Consider the following 27,941-nt stretch of genomic DNA (forward strand, 5'->3'; position numbering starts at 1 on the left):
TTTAAGCAGTAATCGCTGTATTATCCTCATTCACATCTTCCTGATTGGATTCCGGTAAAGTATCTTCCACTGATAATCCATGTGGCAGTTTCATAAACTCATCCGTCATCTCTGAGGGATATTACATTTAACACAGATACTTTTAAGATCGTTATACTCGATCTCCGATATTGGTGATTTAGCACTATACAGCAAGGGTGGCAGTAAGAGTGGTGCTGTTAAAATGTAGCGCTTATTGCAACAATTACAATCAACGTATTGTAATTGTTACAATAAGTGCTAATTCTATAATACAAACCTACTCTAAGTTTGATAATATTTATCACTTTATCGGTCGATAAATACAGAATAGACCCACTGGTAATAGAAAATGTATTTTTATCAATTCAATGAAAGTTGAATTTTTCATAAAATAAGATAGCATAGTGAGATCCCCGGGGTTCCAGCGGCTAGCTCAGGAGTCCATCGAACCCCGGATTCACAAAAAAAAGAAATTCAAACGATTGGAGTGTAAATAAAACACAGTCCTTCGTGCTCGTAACGTGGTCTTCTTATATTTTACATTTTCTTTAAACGTTTACATATTTTGTTTTAACAATAAGTTTCGCAGGTCCTATCCTATCGGAAAGGGGACGCTTACTGCCTTTTTTTTTTCTTTTTAAATTTCGCGTACCGACGCCGTCCAGCAAAAAGGACTCTCGTGATTGGCCAAATTTTATCGCGTGATCTTTGATTCGGCGAATCACGAGCCTGACCCTGGCGCCGGCGCGCGAGGATTTCACGCACAATGCGCGGCAAAATTTATTATATTTAAATACTTATATTTAGTCTTAAAATTATCGCTTTCATCCATCATCATTTATACTTTTTAAATTAAAAAAAATACTTACGTGGTTGAGCAAGGAATCAGATTAGATGTTTTATGAAGCCGTTTCTAGAGGTCAGGGTTACGTTTCGACTTGAGCTACTAAATGATTATTTTACACCGGGAGAAGCCCGCCTGTAACAGGGGTGTATCAATAGCCAGTGTTGCCCGGTTCTTATTCTGACCAATCACAGTATGCAACGACTGTGCGTATGACGGTTTTCTAGAGCCGCGTCTTAGTTTTTCTGTGGACATTTCTGGATTTGAATATGGGCAGCAATGAGAAGTACGATTTATTTGCAGCGGTTATTCGGGCTTTTATTTCTTCCAGTTCCTCGTTCTCTTTTGTAATATTGGAACCTAGGTAGGTATGTGAACCGGTTGACAACCTCAAATTGATGGTTTCCAAAACTGGAACTTTGGCCCAGCCTACTCTGGTTTTGTCGGCTTTGCACTATGACTTTAGTTTTATTTTCATGGACTTGATTTTTGGTACATGGAACACACGAACACTGTATAGAAGGGGAGCCCTCAAGGAACTGGTCTCCGAAATAGACAAATATAAAATTAATGTTCTGGCAGTCCAAGAAATTAGATGGATGGGCAGGTAGCTATTTCTATATATACCTAATGATTCTCCTCGATTATCCGCTCTTCGGGTAACTGCCGCCCCCAAGCGACGCTCAATCTGCCTACCCCCACGGGACGTCACTGTGCATATGGCTCTTGCAGACGAATCATAAAATAAATTGCATCTCTCATAATTATTACGAAAAAGTGTTTCAGCAGTGGCTTAATAGAAAATCAACCATGTGCATGTAGTCAAGTTACGTGGTGATTCGTGAAAGGCATGACCACTTCTACGACTGTAAACATGACTTTCCTGGTTTCCTATTTCCTCGGGTAGATATATCACAAATGAAACAATTGCGTCTTTCATGTTAGAAGAGTCACGTGAGCTTTTGTAGGCCTCCGAATTCTTCGGCTAGCTCAAGTGCCTGAAGTGGAGGGACATCAAGTTGGAAGAGCAGGCAGTCACTTTATTATAGTCATTAAAACGAAGGGTTACTATATTATATTCTGATTTATTAAGAACCATAACCACAATAACAAAGAAAAGTTCAACTACATCAATGTTCGAAGAACCACAATATAATCCCTTAATAACTGTATAACCACAATATTATAGAAAATGTCTAATTTTATTAATGTTCGTAATCCACAATATTATAGAAAATGTCTAATTTATTAATGTTCATAAACCACAATATTATAGAAAATGGCTAATTTATTAATGTTCGTAAACCACAATATTATAAGAAAAAGTCTAATTTAATTAAAGTAATTAATTATAAAAATAGATGCACTTAGGATTTATGCCCTATTATTTAATTATTCAATATAATCTATTATTAATCCGTAGCTGAGCTATAAAAGCTAATAAAAGCTTAATATTTACAATTACTAATCGGGAACGTTATTGAAAATGGATATATATTTGTGCCTGTCGCGTAATCTTTTCTACCTTACCCCCTATTATAGATCGGTGTCGCCATAGGCACATACTTACGTCTAGTTGACGGATGTTATTCCGTCAACCAAACATCTAGGCATTAATAATTGCTTAGTACATACTCATACTCCATCAATCAAGGATTTCCCGCACTTTATTCTGGTACGTGGTCTCCTTGATCGACCGAAATTATCGATCCGATTTCCCGCCGCGCGTGAGCGTGACGCTTCATACACGCGAGCGAGAGGGACTCTGTCTCTACAGAGGGGGTATTTCGTGATCGCGAAATCGGTTCCAACACACACGACAGAGACGCCGTCGTATGTTAGAGCAGGAAAGCTGCCGGAATACCGATTCGAAAACGCCGCGCGCGGAACAGCCGCGGCTCTTTATGATCGATTTCGAATGAAATTAATTCCGCTGATTAAAATCGGTTCGATGGTTGCCCCATGTGTTGCTATGATTTGTGATCGCGCAAATGTGCGAATGGAAGCTTTCGCAACAGGCTATGAGCATATGTTTACAATCATCACGCCATGTATGTGCGATATGTAGCGACATCGAATTACATATTATTACATTAATTATCTCTTAATTATTTTAACTACTACATATTACTAACGCCCGTCCATACGTCCTACTTTATTATTTCTCTAACCCATTGCTTATTACATTTTATTAACCATTATATTACAATTATACATTACTAATTATCTTACATCCAAATCATATTTTATATTTAATTTAATTACCCTTTACCTAAGCATATTATATTTGATCAAAATTTTAATCCTATTACCTTATTACCTATATGTACATGGTCTGCGACCGACTTATCTCCTCCACAGCTCACCTTGCGGAGTGCCAACACTCGACAAGGCAAACTGTGGGACTTCTACATATGTTAATTTTGTTCAGCTTTGTCGAGGGTCGTAATCATTCTACCGGTGGCACATTGACTACCAGGGTCAGACCGAGCGGCTGGGAGGCACTACTCCTTATGGGAGCGCCCCCCACAGGGGCGGAAAATTCAGTGTGCGACACTTTGTTAGTAGAAGCACATATTAAATTCGTAGTTAATTTGAACATGAAGTTGGGTGTACAGAGGGGTGGAGCCCATATGAGTCACGACCTTCGGCCATAAGGTTCCTACTATGAAGAAGAAGAATGATGCTAACACCAAAGTAACCAATACACTGGCTGGATACAATGGCACCATGCCTATATTCTTGACAATGGCCAGCGTTAAATAATATACAAAGTTATACTGCATCTCTCATATACATACGAAACTAAGATGCTCACACAGTGTAATTGTAGTTCCAAGTTAAGTAGTGAGGAGTTGGATTCACGACTACTTCCGATGCTGCTACCGTGACTTTTCGTGTATTACTTGCTAGCGTCTTAGGTAGACGAATTACAAAATAGACCGTGTAGGTATATCATATTGTGCAGGTGAATCAGAGATGCGTTCGCGGTGCCCATCGAGGATGTGAGAAGTGAGAGCCACGTCGACTCCTTGGCATGGTGCTATATCTTTTCGTGTATATGTACTATCGTCTCAGGTAGACAAATTGCAAAACAAACTTTATATGATTCCGACGAATCCGATGTACGCGCGGGATTCTCATCAAGTACCAAGTTACGGAGGTGAGGATTGGGAGTCACAACCACTTCCCAACCTGGTACCATAACCTTTCGTGTATACTAACATTTCAAGTAGACAAATCACAAAAGCATGTCTCTATGATTATGTATACGGTTTGTTAGGTAACGCCTACATGTAAATAATCTTTTTAATGTATTTTATACATCAGTGGCTTGTTGTCGATTTTGATTATAAAATAATAAATTTATAAATAAAAGGACTATGATGATTAAAAGCAATATTTATAATTGCTAATCAGGCTCTGTCAATCTCTCAGATCATAATATTGTTGTAGAATTGTAGAGAATATAGACACTAAGTCGCTTGCTAGTATAAGGTGAAAAGCAAAAATGGTCCTGGCAGAAAACACTAACTCAATTAGTTGTTATTTCCAGGCAACATTTCGTAATTTTTCATTTAGTGCGTTTGCAGAAAACTGTTTTTAGGTAAATGTATATTTTATAAAAATTAGTGTAAATTAGTCTTTTCCAGACGGTAAAGTTTGAAATAAGGAACATTTTGGTATAACTAACTCAATATGTCATTTTTTCGAATTAGTGTCTTCTGCCAGAACAGTGACGATATGCAGTAACTCAATTAATATTTTCTGGGACAACAAGGTGTCTGTAGGTGGATGTATTTTCGATGAAATTGTTCGCCAAGTGAAGCTGGGCTGCAAAACTTTTGACCGTCTGAATAATGTCTTCAAAAATGACCCGTGCCTTAAGCGCAAAATGTTAAACCAGTGTGTGCTTCCCGTAATTACAAGTGCGTGTGAAACATGGACCCTAAGTAAAGGAAAGACCCAGAAATGTATAGTAGCACAGCGTGGTATAGAGAGGTGCATGCTGGGCATTATGCGAAATGACCAAAAAAAGGAATGATTGCATAAGAGAACAGACAAGGGTTTGCGATGTAATAGTGTTCTCTAAAAACCATAAATGGAAATGGGATGGATATGTAGCTCGAAAAACGGACAGCCGATGGACAAATGTAGTCATCCAGTGGTACCCAAGAGGTACAAAACGTCCGCAAAATAGAACTAGAGGCCGCTGGATCGATGAAATGGTTAAGTACTGCGGAAGTACGTGGCAACGCAACGCACAGGACAGAGAGAAGTGGAATCAGCTTGGAGAGGGCTTCATCCAGCAGTGTATTGATTCAGACTGATGATGATGACTCTAACGATGCTACTTTTCCACCAATGATAGTTACTCTGAAATTCCTTAATTATTACTAACTCTAATTAAGTCTTCTACTTGTCACTATTTACACATGTACCTACTTATAATCTCTACGCTCTATAAGAATATACTATTGCAGTATGTATCTATCTCATTTTTTTTTATAAAAATACCTAGATAATTTTACGTACTAAAATTTTTCCCTAAAACTATGATAATGGCTTGAAAATATTCTGCATTTTTCTCCTGGCAGAAAACACTAAATAACACTTAGTGTAATCAGTACCGCTTAAAAAGACAAAATGTGTTCTGGCAAAAAACACTAATTCGTTTTTTTCTAAACAAATAAGAAAATAAACATAAAAAAAGAAAATTTTACTTTTTTTTTTACTTTAACATTCTTAATAAATAAACAATCTTTATTTTAAAGTCATCATTTTTACGATTACTTAATAAACTCACATGATAGACCATTTCAAACATTTTAAAAACTTCAAAGTCAAATTACTCGAAACTAGTATTCTCCAATTAGTGTGTTCTGCCAGAACAGAGACGATACGAGGGTGGGTCAATAAGTCCTTAGAAAAGCCGACAGGTGGCGCGACTAGTACTGTAAGCGGTTTGTTTTCATGCAGCGGCACTACCGATTCAGTATGCTGCGAAGTTTCAATCAGATTGGTCGGGTTGTTGTGTGTTTCTCGTGCATTCTCGTACAAAGGAAAATGGAAAATGGAGAAAATTGAGTTTAGAGCTGTTATTAAACATTTTAATATAAAAGGGTTAACAGCAAAGGAAATAAAAAATGAGTTGGATTTAGTTCACGGCACATCTGCTCCTTCACTTGCAACTATTTATAACTGGTTAAATGAATTTAAACGTGGTCGTACATCAACAAAGGATGAACCACGCTCAGGACGTCCTGTAGAGGTGACTACACCAGAAATGATCAATAAAATCCACGATATGGTGTTAAGTGACCGAAGATTAAAGTTGAGTGAGATAATTGAGGTTACAGGGATCTCAAAAGGTAGCGTCATTTCTATTTTACATGACAAATTGGGCATGAAAAAAATTTCTGCAAGATGGGTGCCGCGTTTGCTCACAGTCGACAATAAACGCAATAGGGTGGTGGCCTCTAAAGCCCTGTTGTCGCTCATGCAACGCAATCCGGATGAATTTTTTCGTCGCTTTGTGACTGTAGATGAAAGAACAGTCAAAGCAGTGGATTGCGAAAGGCGAACCATGTCCAAAGAAGGCGAAAACCGTAAAATCAGCTGGTAAGGTTATGGCTACTGTATTTTGGGATGCACGTGGAATTATTTTCGTTGACTATTTGGAAAAAGGAAAAACAATAACAGGGGATTATTATGCATCTTTATTGGACCAGCTAAAAAACAAAATTGAAGAAAAACGGCCTCATTTAAACAGGAAAAAAATCCTCTTTCATCAGGACAATGCCCGTGTTCACACATGTTTACGATCAATGGCTAAAATTGAAGAATTGAAGTTCGAATTGGTCGACCACCCACCGTATTCGCCAGATTTAGCCCCCAGTGACTTTTTCCTTTTCCCAAACTTAAAAAAATGGCTAAGTGGACAACGTTTTTTTTCAAATGAAGAAGTCATCGATCGGACAAATGCTTATTTTGAGGACCTTCCGAAAACTTATTTTTCTGTCGGTTTAAAAAAAATTGAGAAACGTCTAACCAAGTGTATTGAGCTCCAAGGAGATTATGTTGAGAAATAAAAAAAAAATACAAAAATAAAAACTGTTTTAATGCTTTTTTCTAAGGAATTATTGACCCACCCTCGTATTATGAGATATTTGTTATGAAAACTAAAATGTATGGAAACATTATGTTTCACTTGTGCACAACGATATAATACTTTATACCACAAAGGATGTATCGTTTCTAACAGTGGAGCACTCAGGATTTAATATTGGGGGGGGGCCAAGGAGGAGAATATAAATTAGTCCCATAGGCTCTTTTTCTTCATATAATTATTTTTACATATTTTCATAATACACGGCGGTATATTTTTACTTTACTTTTTACTCCTAGTTTTTTATTAAATTGGAGGCATAATGGCGGTAACCGTTGAGCGTGTTATAAGTGACTGGCGGATTGGAAGTGACTAACAGCGACCATGCTGGATGTGTGCGCCTAGTATGCTAAAACATTACTCATATATTATCGGCTGTGTTACCCGCTTTGTCTAGAGAGCTACAATATGTATGCTGAATTCCACTGAAAAAAAAATTGCCGAATGTTTATTGTCAATTTTTTTATTGAGGTTCCAAAATATTGATTGAAAATGAACAAAAAAAAATATTATTGCATTTAACTTACACACAAACTTACTCAACACAACACGAGACTAATAATTTTTCGTTTATCGGTCTTTTGTCTATTGCACTCGGTGTACCTACACCATGGCCCTCACTCCTGAAATGGGCCCTCAGGCTAGGATATTTGGCGGGCCGCCTACCTACCGCTAAGATTAAAGGCAGTGTGAAACACTACATTAACGTTTTTCAAATTAAGGGTATCTACTTATACAGTGAATTATTGGCGATATTTAATACATCTACTTAAATAATGGAGCTGTCGAGTATCGACACGTAATAATCAGAAAATATATTGTGCAATTATATAATTTAAAATCTTCATGGCCATGAAGTACAATAGCGCTGCGGGTGACTTTTTTCTACTATTAAAGCTAATTTATGATGTGTGTTTATCTCACTTCAACCAGACAGCCCGGACCCCTAGGCTAGAGTCCTGTCAGCCCTCCCCAGCCATGACCTACACCACTCCAGAATTCGGATGGACACCGAGAATTTTTTGACAGGTCCATTATGGATTGGGTTTCTAAAAAAACCTGACATTAGTGTTTCGAAATCTTTGTGTTAGAAATTAAAATCTAAGAAGTTTTTCTAAAAAGGGTGCTGGAGAATAATTACAAATCATTTTTTTTGCCGTGTTTTTATTTGTCTAAGCCCAAGGTATAGCTTATTGCCTTTCAATTTCAATGTTTAAAATCATTCTAATAATTTTCATGTTTGGGGGGGGGCAGGGCCCCTTGCCGCGCCACTGGTTTCTAATGACTGGTAATATTTATCCGCGCGTCGCGGCCTAAATCAGCAAGAAAATATATTCGATCCGACCTGAAGATCGGGCTCTCTCTTCCTACACCCCGTAGTGTACAGACGTGCTGGGGTGGCTTCGTCCATCAACCGGACAGACATCCAAGATGTAGGGGTAATATTGTATCAAACCTATTTATCGATGTTTTAACTATTTATTATTTAGTTCTTGCAATCCACATGATATTCACAAGGAAGTTAGTATTTACGTTCGTTCTCTGTCCCAAAATGGTTGTAGTTTTGTTGTTCTTTATATAAATATTACGTGTGATATACACCATTTTGGACTCATCTTAAAGCATTTATTATTTTTACCGTACACTGTTTATGATAATGTGAATAGGGATGGCGCCCGCTGGACATAATTATATTACATCTTACACATTTAGACACACATGCTGGAGGTTGGAAACGAGTATGGTAAAACAAGTCAGTAATATCGCCATTGTTCCCACAACCTACCTTAATCTATATCCTTATTAGATTGATCTATCCCTCTGAGTCTCATTGTTCTTTCCGATTCATAATAAAGTGGATCGAAGCTTGACTAGTTGGTTTTGTGACAGATAATTCGTGCCTAACCGTATGTGAGTTGACACTGATGTACTCGGCGGTTTACCCATGCCGTCGGGTTTCTTTTGTTACAGTATCCCTCCCTCTCTTGAGGAAAAATAAAAGCTGTTGATATTTTGAAGAATAGTTTATTGTTATTCTTGCTGATATTAATTGTTTCACAAGAGTATTTTCATCATCAAATTAACAGAACTTTTCAACCTATTTATGGCCACTGCTTTTTATTTTATGTACTTACAGCCTATGTTACATTTCTAGGGCCAAATGCATAGTAGTAATTAGTGAGCAGCCGATTTTTAGATACATTCTACTGGCGAAATTGACACCAAAGTGATAGCTGTCACATATTACAATATTAAACTGACAAAGGAACCAATTGGTTATTTAGAATTTACATTAACTGTTCATTTATATTGTGCAGTTTTGATACTTTTATTTATTATATGTCATTATATATAAAAATATTGATAATTCAAGAGGAAATTTAATTTAAAAAGTGCCAATAATTTTGATTGCCAAAAGCAACTCTGTTTTTCTGAACTCTATGCATAGGGTTTTAAACTAGCTAGTTTTAGGTAACATCAATTCTATGCATTAGGCCCTTGGAATAGAAGTTTGCATAGAGTGAAAATAATGCAACAGTTTTGCCTTACTGTAAAATAGAAAACACTGTTTTATATGTCAGACAGAAAGGTTCTGATGTTATAAAATGTTGGTTATCTGTGTAACATGAAGTAACATAGGCCAATACAGATAAATGCACCTTTTTACAATATTACCTTCGTGTATAAACAAATAAGGCAGTAACATGAAATTCTATCTGCACGTGTTAGCAATAGATAAAATTCTACTCTAATTACAAAAATAAAAGGTAGACACAATTTTTTAGTTACACAAATGTTATGTTATATTTATTTACGAGATTCGTGATCCTACATGATTTTCATGATCTTTCTACACAATAGAAAATAATATATCATTCTATCAGAACATACAATCGATTATCTTTTTACTTTACAAGAGAGAAAGTAAGATTTTATAAATTATGCAACACTATTTTAATAAGCAAAATGATACAAGCAAAAGTGAGTGAGTGACTGAATAGTTAGGACAGAGTTTGAGAATATATTAAGAAAAGTCTCGATGAATATACAAAAATCAAATAAAAAATAATACAAAAATGGTAAAAATATTTATACTAAATAAATGTTACATGTCAAAGTGAGTTACAACCATCAAAATTGCACTGATGGGTATTTATTTCCAAATTAGTATCAAATTTTGCTTGGTAAACTCCAAAAGTATATGAAAATATTAAGACTAAAAATATTTATTATAAAAAGAATACAAAAGAAAATGTTAAGAATAGACAGAGAACATCTTAAATATATATACCTACAATATTTCAGTTTTTACTGTGTATAAACATTTCTTTTTTTTCATTTCATAGACTGAAGTATCAAAATATATTTAAAAAAATACTGACGTTTTATAAGACATTGTAAGCTTAAACATAATATAATATTACGACAATTGACTCTCACCTGAAAATTAACCACTAATGAAAGAGCTGGGTTAAGTAATGCAATTTTTGAAGGGTACACAGCAGTGTTTTTCAACTTTATTTAAGCAGTGGACTTACTCTCTGCCAAACTTATGCTATAGCATATATTAGTACATAATAATTAGATTGCACATTGGTTAAACAAAAAATCAGGTGTCCCCAATCAATCATTTTGACAGTTCCGTGTCTCAAAAGGTAAATAATTGGCAGACGTAAAATTTTGAAAAATAAAATAAATACCATTGAGTGTTGGCTTATAACGTCCTGGGTCCCATCTTCGAATCCTGGGTCTGGTAAATTCACATATTGTATTTCAGTTTGTGTTTGAAGTCAAAGTATGGACCTAATAGATTGAGCAAGTGGCTAACATCCATTTCTAGTAAAAAAAACTGTTAAAACAAACCTCCACTCCTGTGGAGGCCCATATGATCCTATTAGGATCGGACATGGTCGAAAGAAGAAAAGAAAAGTCCTTGAACGATATTTTATATATTAACACTCAAAGCATACTGGTTGAAAAACACTCCCCTACGGTGACTAAACGAATGTAAATGAAGAATGTTTTTACGATGTAATAGTATGTCTCTTTTACCCAGCCCTTTCATTATATTTTTGTTGAAATTTTGAGTGTACAAAACCGGCAGCAAGCCTTTCACTAGAAAAATGGCATAACATAATAATAATATACGAAGTTAAAGAAAATAATCTTTCACTTATAAACTACAAATATTCAATTTTATACAAATAAATCAATGTTAAACTTCTATAAATGTACCACATTTTAAGTAAAGTTCAATGGTTTTGGGTAGAACATAAAGGAGTAAGAGGATCGCCACGTGAGACAAGGTGATGCAATAGGCGGCGATAGTGACCATAGCTAACAGAATAGTCTTGCGCATAAGATATGGTATCTGTGCACCTTACACTCACACTATGGTACCATTATACGTTTCATAAAGAGTGGGAGTAATTTTTACTTTGAGAAAAAAGAGGAAACTATATTCCTAAAAAATAATTTACATTCATAAATCTAATCATTGAGGTGCTGACGATTAAATTAATACAAGCGCACCAATGACCAAGTTGAGCAAATCAACTTCAAAGTTAAATATGTAATGTGATTGTAAATTTTACATAATTGTTGTTTACAGCATTCTGTAAATGGGGTCTTCTTCTTCTTCTCAAAAATGATCTATTATCAGTTTTCCAAGATTTTTTTTAAATATCAGCATGTTTATTAATATTTGAAGGACAAATCAGGTTAAAACATTCAAATTATATACTTAGCTATGAAAATAAAAACATTTTATGGGGAATAATCCTTTTTATCATATACAGCAGACACGTGTTTGAATCTTGTGTACTAATTAATTCTTACACTCAAAATATTCTTCCATTTTATAAAAACGTATGAAGCTATCTATGTTGATTTTTGTTATTCAACTGTATGTTGAATGTGTTGAAAGTCAATTAATGGGAGAGAACCATATTTCAACCGAGTCAATCAACTTGTAAATTGAATTAAACAAGTCTTTTCTACTTTTAGTCGATTCAACAATGAATCATCTTTGGAGTCACCTTAGGTCCTAGAGTAACCAAGGTGATAACAACTCAAATTGGCATATTGTGCTTGTTTAGACTTACGTGCAATTAGTTTGTTGTCTGTCACGGAATGTGTGTCTGGAAATTTTTACGTATGCAGTTTGTCGTATAACATTTCACCATGAAATGTTGTATCGGAAATATATGGTCGTTTATTAAACCCAACCTCTTTGAGTCGTGTAGTACTGAGATAAAATTCATGTCTAAATAAAACACGGTTCTTGTCGGTTTACAGGAAGCCAGCGGCAAACAAATTTTGAAAATAGCCGATATACTGGATTATTTGTTAGGTTAGGTTAGGATCTAATAAAATTGGAAAATTATTGTCTGCAATGCCCCACAAACAATGCGTAATTTTTTCAGCACGGTGCTATAAAAATCCCCGTATAGTATACGTTCATCTTTTTCCAATAAGAAGGTTCACGGCGAACGCACGCTATGGTGAAATGTAATACGTACAATTTACAATATGTAACCCACAGAATGTTGTTTTAGTTTCTGAATAAGTATGACATATTCATCCAAAAAACGTTTTAAAGTGATCGGACAAAATGATGTTAACCAACTAACAAATACACAAAACGCCATGATGATTATGACTATCGGTTCAACTTAAATAAATATATGAGAAAAATTCATATTAATTCCCTTTTCAACATTCAACATGAAGTTAAGCAACAATAAAATTAGCTTTATTAGGCATATTATATTATGGCTAAATGCAGTCAATGTTCATATAACATAACATACCATGAAAGGTTAGGTATAACATTTTATATTACTGAGTAAATATGAACAAACTTCGTAGTGAGAAGTAATGGTACGTGTGTAATATTATCTGCATTGAAAAAATTATAAAACAGTAGAACTTTAAATATTCTTATAAGTACTTCATTCTAGTTGGCGATGCATTTTAATACATTCATTTGTATTCATCTGTTAGTGCCAAAATCTATGCAATAGCGTAATGAAATGGGAAAAGGTGGATAATAAACACCATAGATTAATTAATAGCTGCAAAATTGTGCTTGCTGAAAAACAATAATGGGAGAAAAATGATTGTCAAAATATGTTAAATGGATAAGAAACTGATGAATATTATTAACCCTTAGACTGCGTATGGCATGTAAACATGCCATAGACTTTATCTCGTATTTTTGACCAAACTAGAAGAGACACTTGTGGATAATATGCTTTAAAAATTAGTTCAAACCTTTAGGTAGACATATCAGGCAACAGATCATAAAAATGTCAAGTAAAACACAAGGAAATATATTTTTGAAAAGAACACTCGTTATTCAGTCGTTTGAATCGCGCGCCATTGCGAAGACGGGTGTACTAGTTGCGTCACCAGGGTTATCAAAACAAAACATTGGTCATGCATCGAAAAGTGTGCATCGATAATATTTTTATTTACCTTTTAATTAATTATTATGATTACGTTAGTGTTATGTATTTTTTCTTAGTGATTTGTGATCTCGATGAAACATTTTGAAGATTTGTTTTTAGTATTTTTTGTCATTATAAATATAAGTGAAATAATTATTTCACCCACCAAAATGTCACTACCACATAATATTATCGAAGAAATAATGCTGGAAAATATTTTATCGATGCACAGCTCTCCAGTAAATTTGTTTGGATTTGTTCATTGTTCCATATTTGATATTTACATTATTATAATGGGTAATAATTTTTATTTTTATGTGCCACGAAACTGTGTTAGCTCTGTTCACATGCTCATATTATGCTTGGCGATTATTCGACAGGCCCTTTGTACAATGAAAAAGCCGACGGCGCCTCATAAATTATATTATATTAATATTTTAGCAGTGCGGTAATTATTTTTAGTGTTTTATTCTCCAAAACATCCTAATGAATAAGTGGATGACATTATTTTATGGCGACGAAAATAAATATAGGTTCAGAATTTGAAACGGTAATAAAATTTGAGTTTACGACTTACTAAATGCGATAAGCGATAACCCACTGATTATTCCACAAGTGATTTAGTAATATATCTGTCATAGACCGTAACCAACTACGGCAGCATGTACTCAACACAGCCCTGTGTATGACAAATACAAACGCGGCGAATTGCTCGGTAGTATGTGTTGAAACCGTCTATGTGAAGAGTGGACGGCCGCCATTTTAAACGCGCGGTCAAAGCTTGGATATTTTTTAGCGTCTTCACTTTCGTCGATTTATTTTAGCGAGAATGTAACGAATATAGTTTATTTCTTGGTGCATTTGGAATAACTGATATACATGTATCATACTGATATATAGTAATCTATTTTTTAATTTTGGAATCGATCTGTTTTAGCTGTAGTGACCGTTTTAACAGATCACTTGACTGAAAATAAATTCCCGCGAAAATGGCTCGCAGCGAAAGGGTTAAGATGTGATAGATTATTTGAGTAAATGAAATAATTAGTGAAAATTATGACTTAATAGTATATTGAAATAACGTTTGTCTTTTATGTGAAACAGTGATTTTGAAAATGAGGTCAATTTAATAATTTAGTAAAAAGGCTATATTTGAAAATACAGTTAATGGTAAAACAAAGATGGTCAGGGATAACCGTTTCGGTAAGGTCATATTCTATGCACAGTGCTTATTGATCTGTCATCACTATATTCTTAAAATGTAATACATACTATGGCTAGTCTAGATCTTATAATTAATGTACAATCTTAAATGTTAATGAGAGTTCTATAAAATATATAAGTAAATGTAAGTAGGTAAATACGCTAATTTAAAATTAGCTTGGAGCACAGAAGTAAAAAAATAATAATTAAAACTATATTATATTATAAGGGTAAATGAAATAAAAAAAGGGTTGGTTTGCAAATGGTTGCTTGCAAATTTTCTCAGTCTCTTGTGTTCTCTGTCACTTGATTCAAATATTACGAAGTTACTTTCAGTCCAAATATGGCATACCTGAGGCATCAAAACCCTCCCGTTATATTTACGAAGGCAGCGTTCGTGAAAACATGTTTTTCTGAAAATAAAAGATTATATCAAAATCGGACATACAGTAAAATTCTGTTAATTCGAAATCAGAAAAGGTTAGAAAATCGAAAAAAAATGTAAGTTTTTTGCTTGTTTCAATTTTGTAAAATTGTTCGAAATCATAAATAGATTTTATGAATTTTCACAAAAATTTCAATTTACAGCGGATTTCGAATTAACCATGTTCGTATTAATGGGGTTTTACTGTAGTTAATATTAAGAAAATAACAGTTTGAACAAAATACTAATCAATATTATACTTAATATGAAATGCATCTTGTACATAAACCAACTATGAACATAGGAAAAATGCTGGTTCATTTAAGAGGAAAATACATTATTTTCAGATCTATTATACGGCTCCTGTGTCCAATATAAGGATTGTAACCGTATTGTGGACACGGAAGCAGACATCCTGCAGCGTGGCTGTTATTGTTGATATTTAGTGTCGGCAACACACACTACAGTTTATATCGGCACCTATTACGGGTTGGTAGTGTGGATGTTATGTGTGATATGAATAAAAGTGCATTTATAACTTTGTAAAAGGAACACATTTGGTGAACGAAAATATTATATATTGGTAAAACATTGGTTTTATTTTATTGTTTCTTTAATCATTTTGAGAGCATTCTTTTATCATGTGCTTTGACTTTTACTTAACTGTTTTCTTAGTGTAGCTAAAATTCATTGTTTTTGTTATTTGATTGCAGTGTTTTTGATAACTTTAGATAAATACGGAGCCAGCACATCTATTTTGGGTTAGTAGTAGCAAACTATGCAGTGTAAATTTTTTTTACAAAGTTTTTGGGTTTGCAAAATTCTTGATTTTCAGGTTTTCGGTAATGTGTGAGTATTTATTTTTATTAGCAGTGAACGTCACACTGCAAGGTGAGAATGGAGATACAAGCACAACTAGCAGCCTGCCATCATGCTATTTATTGCAGTCTAACTAAATGAAATATTATGAGAAAAACAACTATTGTAGCATATCCCAATTGACTAAATAAGGTTTTCAGTGATGGTATATGATAAAATGCTTGGTACTGTTCGGTTATCAGGAATACAGCGGAAAACACATTTTGATAATACCCGATATACTAGATTATTTGTTAGTTTGGGTTAGTTTAGGTTAGGTTAACCTAACAAATAATCCAGTTTATCGGCTATTTTAAAAATGTGTTTTCCGCTGTATTCCTGATAACCGAACAGTACCAAATGCTTTTTTTCCATAAATAATAAAATAACAGTGTATTCACTAATATTAATATACCTAACTTTGTAAAATAGTTTTGCAATTCTGTTATAGTGAAATTTGTGAAAAAAAGTGAAGTTAAGTGCATGCGTAGTAAAATCATACCATTAGTCCAAAATTTCATAAATTAAAATGCATTGTTTAAATAATAATTTACTCACATCAGTTGTTTTGACAGAGATCTGACAATCTTGAAATGGCTGAATATTATATACATCACTGTTGAAGAATGCCTTTTGCGGGCAATTGTTTTGTTGTCCTGCTCAAAAATAAAGAACAAACATTATTTTCACATACAGAATAGACAAAAGCATGAGACATATATTATGTCTGTTCTACCCGTGAATGGCAATCACCTTTCACTTTGCGTCATGCGAAGACACAGCCATTAACCACAGCATCCTGCTCAGTGCTCTGCCAACTCTTGTTGACAAATAATTGCCAGATGGGGGGGGGGTATAAAAATAAACTCAAAAATAGGAAAAATTGCTATAGAAAAAATAGTTCTCTCGAAAAATATGAGGTTACTTAGGTCTACTTCGGTAAAATCAAAAAAAGTTCATATTAATTACAAGGTAATTTAGATGACTATAAATTGGCAATGTCATGCCGGTAGTTGCCATATTTATTTCACATCCCTCGTAGTTCAATGAACAAAGTATTAGCTTCTCGTTAGATTTTTTGCTTGAGTGTTCCTGTGATTTCACTACTACTACTACAATACCATCATTTGGCCTCATGGCATGTTGTAGTATTAAAAAGATAAGATACTGTCAGTATAATATGTTTGCACATACACACATGTGTGATTCATCATTGCAGCGGTTGGGGCCCGAGCTCGTTACTACCACCGTCCACATATATCCACCAGCGACTGAGACCCATTCTGACAGTCATTGCAAGACGCGTAATGACAAACATAGGGACTTAACATGTATATGCGACCTGTGTCAACCACTGGTGGTTACACTAGGCCACAAGTGGCTGTATTTATATACTATGGCAGTGGTAACGATAGACGTGCATCTTTTACATGTTGAAAAAATATCACACACAGTATTTGGTACTCTGTTCAGATGTTACTTAGATAACGTAATGAATCATGAACTTACACGGATTGTGTCCACCCTGCATGGTGATTTTTGGGCTCGCCATCTCTTCAGCAGCGCTCTGAAAGAAGTTTGTCATTCCGGGACCTGTGAAGAATAATTATTACAGTTAACAATGAAAATTACTGTTTTCACTCCGAAGGGAAGCATCACCTTTTGCAGCTAATTAATCATACCTTGGAGTGGCGGAGCACACTGCTGTGGCCGTGCGATGCGCGCGTGGCACCTAAACGGCACTTGCCTTTTGCACTGTGTACCAAAGAGCTGTGTTTGAGTTTGGCAGTTTAATCATCGGTTTTTTTTAATGGAAATGATTAGGATACATAAAAAGTATGTTATGATTTAAATATAAGTTTCAGGGTTTTTCTTGGAAATAGAATTTATGGAAATGACTGAGTGATTCAAATACTGTGGTCAAAATGTTTTTGGCATTTAACAGACGTTTGCTTTATCGTCTTTGTTAAAAAACATTTAGGTAAAGAAATCATTTATGAAATATTTATACATGTGTCACAAACCTGAGAATATGGAATGGGTTTGGTAGAGCATGAGTGGGTCATCATCAGGACCGCATGCGTCCGTTTGAATGGTGGCATCTCGCATCGTCACAGTCCTCTCAGGTTCCGGAGACTCGTTTTTGATTTGCTGTTTCAAGAAAAAATCAGTGATATTAGGGATTATAGGCGTTTTGTTTTTCTGATGTTAACATTCTTAGACCGGTTTTGTATGACTTCCATAAGTTGCTTTCTATCAAAGTGACTGTCACCATATTAAAATATTAATAAGAAAAAAACATTTTGTCTCTTTCTATGAGTTAGTGTACGTCCTGAGTGGCAGCGTTGAGCGATTGGCGCAACTCAAACGTATAACCATGTGTGAAAATGTTCGTAGACAATGTCTTTTTTTGGTTATACATTTATACGTTTGAGTTGCGCAAAACGCTCAACGCTGCGCCGAACGCTGGCACTGAGGCCTCACACTAAGGTATGCAAAGACAAATCTTTGAGGCTTGATGATGGTGTTACGATTAAAATAATTATCGAATAATAATACAATCTGTAGAATTTAATATAATATTTATATAAGCATTTTAGTAAGAAGATTTATGGTGTACTTGTGTGTTATTTCTATTGCTATAGTGATTGGTCTTCGTCTGTCGTTGATTGTAATGCATCAAGCGTGTGTTAGTAGTAAGAAATTAGTTTATAAAATATTATCAACCTGAAAATCCTTTTTGTCGTCATCCCCGTCGTCTTCATCACGATCGTACCAGTTGGAGTTGGTTTCAGCTTTGGCTGTTTCCATGTATTGTTTGGCCAGCGTTGCGATCGACGGCTGTGAGGAATTTCGTCGGCCATTCGAAGCTTTTTTGCTGTTTCTGAACAATTAATATTAACATTAACATAAATCTTGAGAAATGCATGTGTCTACTATTACTCAATAAATTTTCCAGTACTCAGTTACCAACAATTAAAACAACAACAAAAAATATGATGACTTACAAGTATGGGGGGCTCGTATCTTCAGACTTATGTTTTGGAGAGCGACTCTTTCTGAGGACGATGAGTGATCCGTCGGGGTTTAAGCGCGGGAGGTTTTCAGAAGGGATTGCATTCTTGTTTAACGTTTTCCATTGACCTGAAATCATTTTTTACATTGTTATTAAAATTAAAATAAATAAATAATGGGATTCATGGACATAAAGCTAAGAAGCGTTGATTATGAACACATCGCATAATCAGTATTGTGGGATAATTTTGGCAGGAATCGAGAGAGTCGGAGGGGCACCGAGGTGAGACAAGGTTAACCCGCCTACTTCTTGCGCAAGGGGAAAAATTGAATTTGTGCAGTAAATCCATGCACGTGTACATGCACTATAAACATAGTTTTTTCACTTTCGTGCTGGGATAAACAATTGATTATAAGATTTCTTTTTTAAGTGCACTGTTTTTAGTAAGTAATATATTTTTGAAGTTTCTAACACCTCCGACGGCATCGTAGCGTTTGGTTGACAAACCTCGTCTTTAGTTCGGCTAGTTCAGTTATGTGCGCCCGGAGTTGTGTTAAATTTAGTCTTCTCGGGATAATGAGTGGTATAAATGATGTCCCTTGGTGTTATATTATTGACGTTTATTTGCATATAGAGTTTATACAAAGTCATTTTATGATACTATTTCGTAATTTTTTTTTTTTTTGTAGTGAGTAGCTCAGAGCTTTTTAGTTATCGAGTCAGACGCTCACTGCCCGCTACAGAGTTCTTTTTCAACTCCAACGCCAACTTCTGTGATTGGCCAAATCCGATCGGATGATCTTTTGATTTGGCGAATGACAAGGTGCCTTCAGCGCCGGCGCGCGACGAGTTTAGCATTGCGCGACAAAATTATAATATTTGAATTCTTATTAAGTACTAGTACATATTTTTTTTTATTTAGTCTTAAAATTATCGCTTTCGTCCATCATCATTTGCACTTCAAGATTTATCTTTATTACACTTCCGTTCAGTATGTGATTTTCACACACCGGACGAAGGCCTTTACCTATGAATAAGACTTTTAAGTAGTTGAGCAAGGAATCAGATTAGGTGTTTTATGAAGCCGTTTCTAGAGGTTAGTTAGGGTTATATTTCGGCTTATAATTGCTAAATGATTATCCCACACCTGGAGAAGGCCGTGTGTAACAGGGATGTATCATTTTACTAGGTACATATACAGTTTTTGATCAAACAAATGAAAAAAATTGGTAGTGATACATTTTGCTTCTTTGGTTTGGCAGTGGCAGGCATGTAGCGACTGCATACCTAATCGCGGAGGAGAAAATACTTTTGAAAGTAAGTCATTTTGCAATTGATAATATGTAAGTGAATCTAAAAGCAAAATGGTTAGAAATTATTATGATATTGTATAGATAGAGTATAGACAAACATAAAAATTACTGCCTGAATTTAATCAATATTTTGACGAAAACTTTTCAGTATTTCTTTTAACATGGCTTTCAAAAAAATCTCTGAACATTTGATAACTTAATGAAAATTTGAGAAAATCTAGTTGCTATTCACAGAAATATATCTAGATTCAAAAGACACATTTCGTGTTATTCAATATAGTAAAGACGTTTGCTACAGTCGAAACCCTGTGATTTTATATATTTCACTGAAAATACCACTTAACGTGTTAAGCCTAGTACCCACACGTACGTGCTTGCTCGATCGAGCATGTTGACTTGGCAGCATGCTCATCGTTGCGTCCACACAGTTGAGCAACTCGACACAAGACGCTGTCAGGCCACCGTCGCGTCCTCACTCCCTCACTCAAATTACATTGAGCAAGAATTACGGCCCTTCAATCTTTTTCGGATAGCACAATCGACCTGCCTTGACTGATTACCATGATTTAATTAGGGAATATAGGGCCTTAGAATCAAACACAATTGATAATTTAACAACGATAACGACAGACATGCGAGTCATACCCATTAGGGTAACGGTGTAATCCTGGCTGACAAAATGCCGGCTGCAGACTTTTGAGTACTTTGTGTAAGGCTTCCCCCGCAGGAGCACCTTGTTCCACCGCTCCGCCAGCGCCGCGTCACTCGGGAACTTGTGAAACTTGACATTCTTCGCTCGGCCCGACAGAGACGTGCATTGCGGCACCGTGCAATAATAACCCATCGTTTCTACTGTTGTTGCATTCAACTTTTATAAACCATCAACCCAACACAAAAGATTCCGTAGCACTTGGAATGTTTACCGATTGTTATCTGTTATTTGGCATAAGTTGCCAAAAAATAATATTTTTCGGTTCGGTAGGACACTAAGAAAATAAAATATGTATTATGTATTTTAACACCACGGATAACACGATTATTTACAAACGGAGTATCTATTCAATGTATTACCTAGTTACTTAGTTACATATTACTTAAGTAAGTACTTCTATCAAATTAATATTCAGAAGGTAGGTAAGTAATTCTTATATTTTCATAGGCTGTGTTCAGTCAATCGATTTCATATATTTGATTATATAGGTATTAAAAGACTGCAGACAACTGGAAATTGTTTTTTAAGATTTAAAAATAAACCTTATTATATATTCCTATAATATAATTTTTTTAAGTATTGAACACGAGTTTATTTCACAACAAAGCCTATCACACTGAAGAAACTATTTTGAAGTAAGTACTATATTCACTACAAATTATTTAAGGATATTCAGGAAATAAAATTATAAGAGAAAATAAAAAAAAAGTTTTCCGTATTTTGGCAAAATTTGAACACATGTTATTGTTGATAACGCTCCTCGATAGCAATAATTCGCGATGGCTCCGTGCGAACTTACGAAATTATCGAACATATTTTTGAGTCTCGAAATTGTTAAAATAAAGTAGGTATACACATTTTAACATTCTCAATTGGCTAATAATGAACACAATTTCAATTGCAATCAAATGAGGTTATATACACCCACAGATAGCCGAGAATACGCCTATATAAAGCCGAAGGTAATATAAAAAAATTATGTAGGTAGTAGGAAAAGTATACTATAACAAAAACATACTAAAATTAACAGAGATTCACACGATTTTAAGTAGATACAAGCGCTCTAGCAGCGAAGAGACATAAAACCTAATTTCAAACGGCAAAATTTGCTAAAAATGCATCTAAAACCAACTATTTACAAATTTCATGTAGGTAGTAGGCATAAAATTCTAGAAAATTTTGACAGATCAAACTGACGCACGTAGTTTTTACGAGAACTGAGAGGAATTCTGACGGCTAAAACAGGTTTATTTAAAAAATATATTTTATTATTACGAGCAGGTGCCACTTAAATTTGAAATGTATAACTTTTAAATTTAAAAAATAAGTGAAATAGCGTAGGACAACAAGCCCGGCGCTTTTGATAGTAACCATAGACAAGAAAGATTAAAATTGTACCTGTTTCAATTTAGTTTGACTATTGGGGATACATAATTTAATATTTTGGTAGGGATACTTTGTCATGTAAATTGAGGTAATATTATTATTATTTCTTTCTCAAATTTACCTAATTATTTATTCTAATTATAATGAAAAATTAAAAACTTGAGACATTTCAATGATTAGAAAGTTAACTGCTGTACATAAGTTGTCAATGAGAAATATTTATAAAAAAAAAAAACTGCAATAGCGATTTCAATGCGAGAACATATAATATCACTGGTTACGTTCTCGCATCAGTTTTTTATATTTAATAAAATATAATACGACTGTGTCTATTAACACAATTTATACTTATGAGAGTTGCCATTTCTTACATAACCTCTCTTTTAATCCGATGAAGTTAATACGGATATTAATAGGAAGCTAAGTATTAAGAAGTCTGACATTCGGTAGGTATGGTAGTATGTGATAAAACGTAATACAAGTATTCGAAATCTAATAATGCCAAGGAATGTTCTACTGGTAAGAATACAATGAATGAATTCGTATTAAATGCATTTTTGTATTCCCTTTGCTATTTTGTAGATATAAATAAATTAATATTATGTTGCTGTAAACTTGTTCTTTCCTTGTAAATAAATCAAGTTTGTATTGTGATAAATTGCAATAAGTCATTAACAAAAGATTGTCTATACCAAAAAAGTTTTGTACGCAAACCGGGCCTAAGGACGATGCGGAGGTGGAACTTTGGCGGGGGCCGGTGACTTAGCTTTTGCAAAAATATAAGTAGGTGTAACCTTATCAGCAAAGTTTGTAAATCACACATGTTTCAAGTATACAACATATGATCGCATATTTATGTCTAAACATTAATGCATAAAGTAATGGCTGTACAGTAACTCAGTATCACTTAAAATAAGAGACACGTCATCGTTAAAAATCTTAATAGACAGAATAAGATGTACATTCTTATTGTATTGATAGTTTTATACAGACATGGAAGACATAGTGTTATTTTCAATCTTTCTCTTTTCATTACATGACATATTATGGGCACTAAATATTATTTAAATAGCTATTGGAGATTGATAGATAGCTCTCATGCCTTGAGTTAACATTTGGTGGAAGGACTATATTCAACATTTCAGAGCGCATACTCTAAGTAAAATATTATATAATATTATGTAATTGTATTTCACGTATAATCAACGAGCTTCAACCAGTTGATTACAGAAGCAAAAATGTCAAAATTACCAATGGTGGATTTTGATTAATATTGTCTCGTTTTTGAAACCTAAAAACAAAACAAAATCTACCACAACCTACTGTAACCGAGAAATAAGTAGGTTTAAATTTGGTTTTAAGTTAACAAACTAAAGATGGTTGCTATTATTGGATTTACTTTTGTTATTGATAAGTCGAATCGAATCATGTTTATTATCGAAGATGAATTACAATTATTCTACAATTTTGAATTCTACATTTAAAACTGTGAATATATTTCGACAGGTCGTCAGCTGAATGCATCATAACTATTCTAACTCACATTTTGAAATATTGTAAGTACAAGAGTTAATATTTTATCATTATCATATCATTTATTAAGTTAATATCTCAGGTGAAAGTTAGAATTGAAACATTTACTTCGTGAAACTTATTATATTGAAAATTCAGTTTGAAAATTTTCTCCCCAATCAAGCAAATTCGAAAATTACTTCGTATGTTTTCCAACCAACTGCGGATACTAACAGAGTTTTAACATACAAATCATATAGATTTTACAACGTTTTTCTTAGCTCGGATTATTATTTGTCCGATGGTTCTTTGTCCAGTACAAATCTTGCAATCGATTTTTAACTAACTTTCCGACTAGCTAGACATTTGAAACTTTTGGAATATATCAGAACACGATGCCAATGCATTTTTTTAATACTTTTAGCCATCTCTAAGTAGAATTGAATTCATTTTCAGTTAATTCTGTTTTGTATGAAAATTTATTTCGACACCATTATTGGTTGCTAGGGGTCTGGGGTCCAAGCAACTAAATTATCAATATATACGTGCGTTACTATGGAAATCAATATGACATTTCTATCAAGTACAATTTTTTTTGATCGTTTAAGCTGGTCAAGTCAAGTCTATATGATTCAAGAGAAAATTTAAAAACGTATATAAAAAGTTCTTTTTGTCTTGTAATTATTTTTTGTAGATAAATTGCACGCATCATATTTTAGTAAAAAAAATGGTAGGTACATACATTTCTCTATAATATAAATGATAAATAACTGAAGTAGGCTGTTTCAAAAAACTCTTCTGCAAAATATTTCAAATATGAGTTAGAATAGTAATTCTATGTAGGTATATAATAGACATATACTTAATAATTAACGCATTCGCTGCTGAATAGATAATGAGATTTTAATTGCCCCCTTTAAAATGCACGTTAATTACATCGATCGGCCGCCTGGTCATTACGCGCCGTGTGCGTCTTCCGCGTCCAAAGTATTAATCGTGCCCTGTTGTGGTGTTGAAAAATATATTGGATTGTTGAGCACCACAGCAGGCCACGAGCCTCAATTACAATAGTGGAGGTAGTGAAACATTGGAGTAGTCCTTACACAGTAGTAATGAAACAATCACAGAAAGATATACTGTGACCTCACCGTGACCCCGTATGAGAAACCAATGCTTTATGCATCGGACTACAAGGGTAGTTTATATTGGACGGTCGTGCAATTTTAATTCTTGGAATGCTTACCTTTCATTATTGTGTATCTAATTATAATCTGACATGTATTTAAGTCATGACTAACCTTTGTTTTTTCCCATGTGTGTCATGGTGTAGTCGGCAGACATGAAGTGTCGACTGCAGACTTTGGAATACTTGGTGTATGGTTTGTTCCTCTTTAGAATTATGTTCCATCTCTCTGCCAAGAGTTCATCTCGAGGGAATTGATGAAAGGAGACGTTTTTCGTCTTCCCTGCCATTGACGTGCATTGCGGAACGGTACAGTAGTACGGCATGGTGAATATTTATGCTCTATTAATACTTAATTGTATACAGACAATTAATTTGCAATGTCGTGTCTTTTAATGGTCACTATACATTACATTAATCTTTGACACAAAATGGGAATGTGTACGTTTGTTAATATATTATGATTGTTATTATATGATTATTACATCAATATTAGATTATTTTTAAGAATTATATTGAAGCGGATGGTTAAAACAAAACAATAAAATGCGGTGAATTTAACACTTTCGTGGTACGTCAATTATGAAACTAGTTATACTTTTTATGCTGTCAAATCATTAGTCAGAGGATTTACCTCAATTGTTATTGTTTATATAGTACGAATATTGCAGATTTATGGTATTTTTATGCCAAAAACCACGCGGATGACAAAGCATCAATAAGCGAATGTTACATAGACGATTTGACGAATAAAATATCGACTAAATTCGCAAAATACACTTTCAAGGGTCTCGTGAGAGTTTATGTTATTTTTATTGATTACCAGCCATACTTTAAATATTCCATAACATATAATATTTCACATTAATGTTTCTAGACAGTGCACTATATACAACCGGCGTGGGTTGGCTTTTTGAAGTAATTAAAACGAGAAATAACGAACAAAGAAAGGAAATCACTATTATTAAACAATATTGCATACGAAAAAATGCTAATAGTACTCGCCGAGTGTTTATTTTTCGATTATTTCGGTAGTTTAAAACATTAAAGTGTTGTAAACAATAACAATGGATTTCGTTTAAAAATGGCTACGAAACATCCATGTTTGACAGCTTGATGCTTGTAATGGGGCTGCCATATCAATCAATTATTTTATTTGTTTATGGAAAAAATAAGAGCGAATTTTTACACTTTGCAAACAAAGAGAACATTATTTATACCTATGAACATACGGTATTTTTGTGGAACTCATTAATATTTTTGATATCTTGTAATTATTTATATTACTTTCTTCAAATTATTTTAATAAATTTGACAACTTTACTGAATAATTTACAAACTAGCAAGGATAATAATAATTTTGGTAAGGTAAGGTAACATTGGATGCCATAGAAAAACATTTGCAACGCAGATGGTGTTAGATATTATATTATATCGTAAAGAAGCTAAAGTTTCTATATAACGAATACAAAGCTTAATTATTATGAAATATTTCATAAAATCATCGTAGGTACCAGTTACTAAATGATAGACTGACGATTGAGTTTTCATAAATTATAGGTATCGAGTTATAATTAAGCGATAACCACGTTTTATCAAAGCAGAGAAATTAAAATAATAATTATAATCGTAAATTTAATCTTCATTTTATTTTTTTCCTTTTGTTCCTGAAAATATCGTGACATAACAATGGAAAATACAATACTATTTAGTAGGTATGTATGTAAATAAAAACAATATCAGTGGAAAATCAGAAGATCATAACACATATTCGATAATAACTAGGTACCCATACGTAAAATTCATAATATGGGGGCTCCACAGAGTGGGGCTGTATTAATAGTTTTTTTTTTGTTTTTACGAGAAATGAATATTGGCCGCTTGCTCAACCTAGTAGGTCCATACTCTGGCTCCAAACACACATTTTAACGAGACGGAGCGATAATCTCTATGATTTTCATGGACATGAGCGGTGCTACCCTGCGGTCCGGTCCATTTCGAGCCCTGCGCTATAGACAACGCTATGAAATAACATTTCCGTCCTGCGTTATTTTGAAAACCTCAAAGGGAGGAGTAAGGTTAATGGAAAAATTAACATTTTTAATTTGACATGGATTGTATCGATAACATCAGAAAACAATTTGAGGGAAAATTTTTTGGCTTTTCGAATCGAAGGAATTTATTGGGCAGCTGTTCTAACTTAGTTAGATATGTGAACGGACCCGTGAAAAATTACCGCCATAGACTAATATACTTTTCTTCGCGAGATGGCGAGGTCTAGAGAAAGACGTAGAACGTGCCTTTGGTCTGCGCGGTAGCAGTCTCAGTGGGGGCGTAGACATACTTGTACAATATACGTGGCGTAGCACTGACAGACGGCTAAGGAGTTTTACCTTGCGTCTTGAAGGAGGCACGTATAAGTCAGTCTTCCGAGAACGGTTCCTATTTCACCGACCGATTTTATTGCTCCGATCAAAGATGACAATACACAATAGAGTTAGGTATTCTCAATATTTTCCCCTGGCGCCTATCCAGGACACTTCGCTTAGCACCAGCGCATCTATTCTATACACAAGACTGCTATCGGCCACTATCGGCAGCTATCGAGGGTAGTTTTGTATCGAAGTATTAGCACTTATGTAACACTTACAATCAGTTAGTTGTAATTATTGTTGCAATAAGTGTTATGTTTTAACAGCCCCTCTAACGGCTAACTTATTGTAACAATTATAATACTTCGATACAAACATATGAAAAACTGCCCTCGATAGCTGCCGATGGCAGTCTTGTGTGTTGAATAGATGCGCAGGTGTCCATATTGTTGGATTGCATGATGCGAGTCGCGTGT

The 27,941-nt window shown here is 34.4% G+C and overlaps 1 protein-coding gene across 2 annotated transcripts; it reads right to left on the minus strand.

Annotated features, from left to right (window-relative positions):
• Positions 1-16,529: 16,529 nt before the first annotated feature.
• On the minus strand, positions 16,530-25,551 carry LOC147065089 (uncharacterized). 2 transcript variants are annotated; one of them, XM_085956286.1, is made up of 6 exons: positions 25,209-25,551; positions 18,980-19,115; positions 18,699-18,855; positions 17,996-18,122; positions 17,481-17,564; positions 16,530-16,627 (listed from the first exon to the last, which is right to left on the minus strand). In XM_085956286.1, coding segments are annotated over exons 1-6 (717 nt in total). In that variant the 5' UTR covers positions 25,420-25,551; the 3' UTR covers positions 16,530-16,625. The 2 variants fall into 2 exon arrangements, with proteins under 2 accessions (XP_085812412.1, XP_085812413.1); XM_085956287.1 differs by lacking the exon at positions 25,209-25,551 and adding an exon at positions 20,946-21,274.
• Positions 25,552-27,941: the final 2,390 nt, after the last annotated feature.

Source organism: Rhyacophila brunnea, unplaced genomic scaffold (genome assembly GCF_057557595.1).
Source record: "Rhyacophila brunnea isolate RB1 unplaced genomic scaffold, BYU_Rbru_1.0 scaffold_6, whole genome shotgun sequence".
Taxonomy (NCBI): Eukaryota; Metazoa; Arthropoda; class Insecta; order Trichoptera; family Rhyacophilidae; genus Rhyacophila; species Rhyacophila brunnea.

Bases quoted from the DNA above. Each gene is read 5' to 3' on its own strand.
- LOC147065089 (XM_085956286.1), bottom strand. From the start codon at position 25,419: ATGCCGTACTACTGTACCGTTCCGCAATGCACGTCAATGGCAGGGAAG. The intron at 18,856-18,979 runs GTAAGTCATCAT...TTAATTGTTCAG, and splicing joins GATACGAGCCCCCCATACTT to AAACAGCAAAAAAGCTTCGA. The intron at 17,565-17,995 runs GTTTGTGACACA...TATTCTTCACAG, and splicing joins AACCCATTCCATATTCTCAG to GTCCCGGAATGACAAACTTC.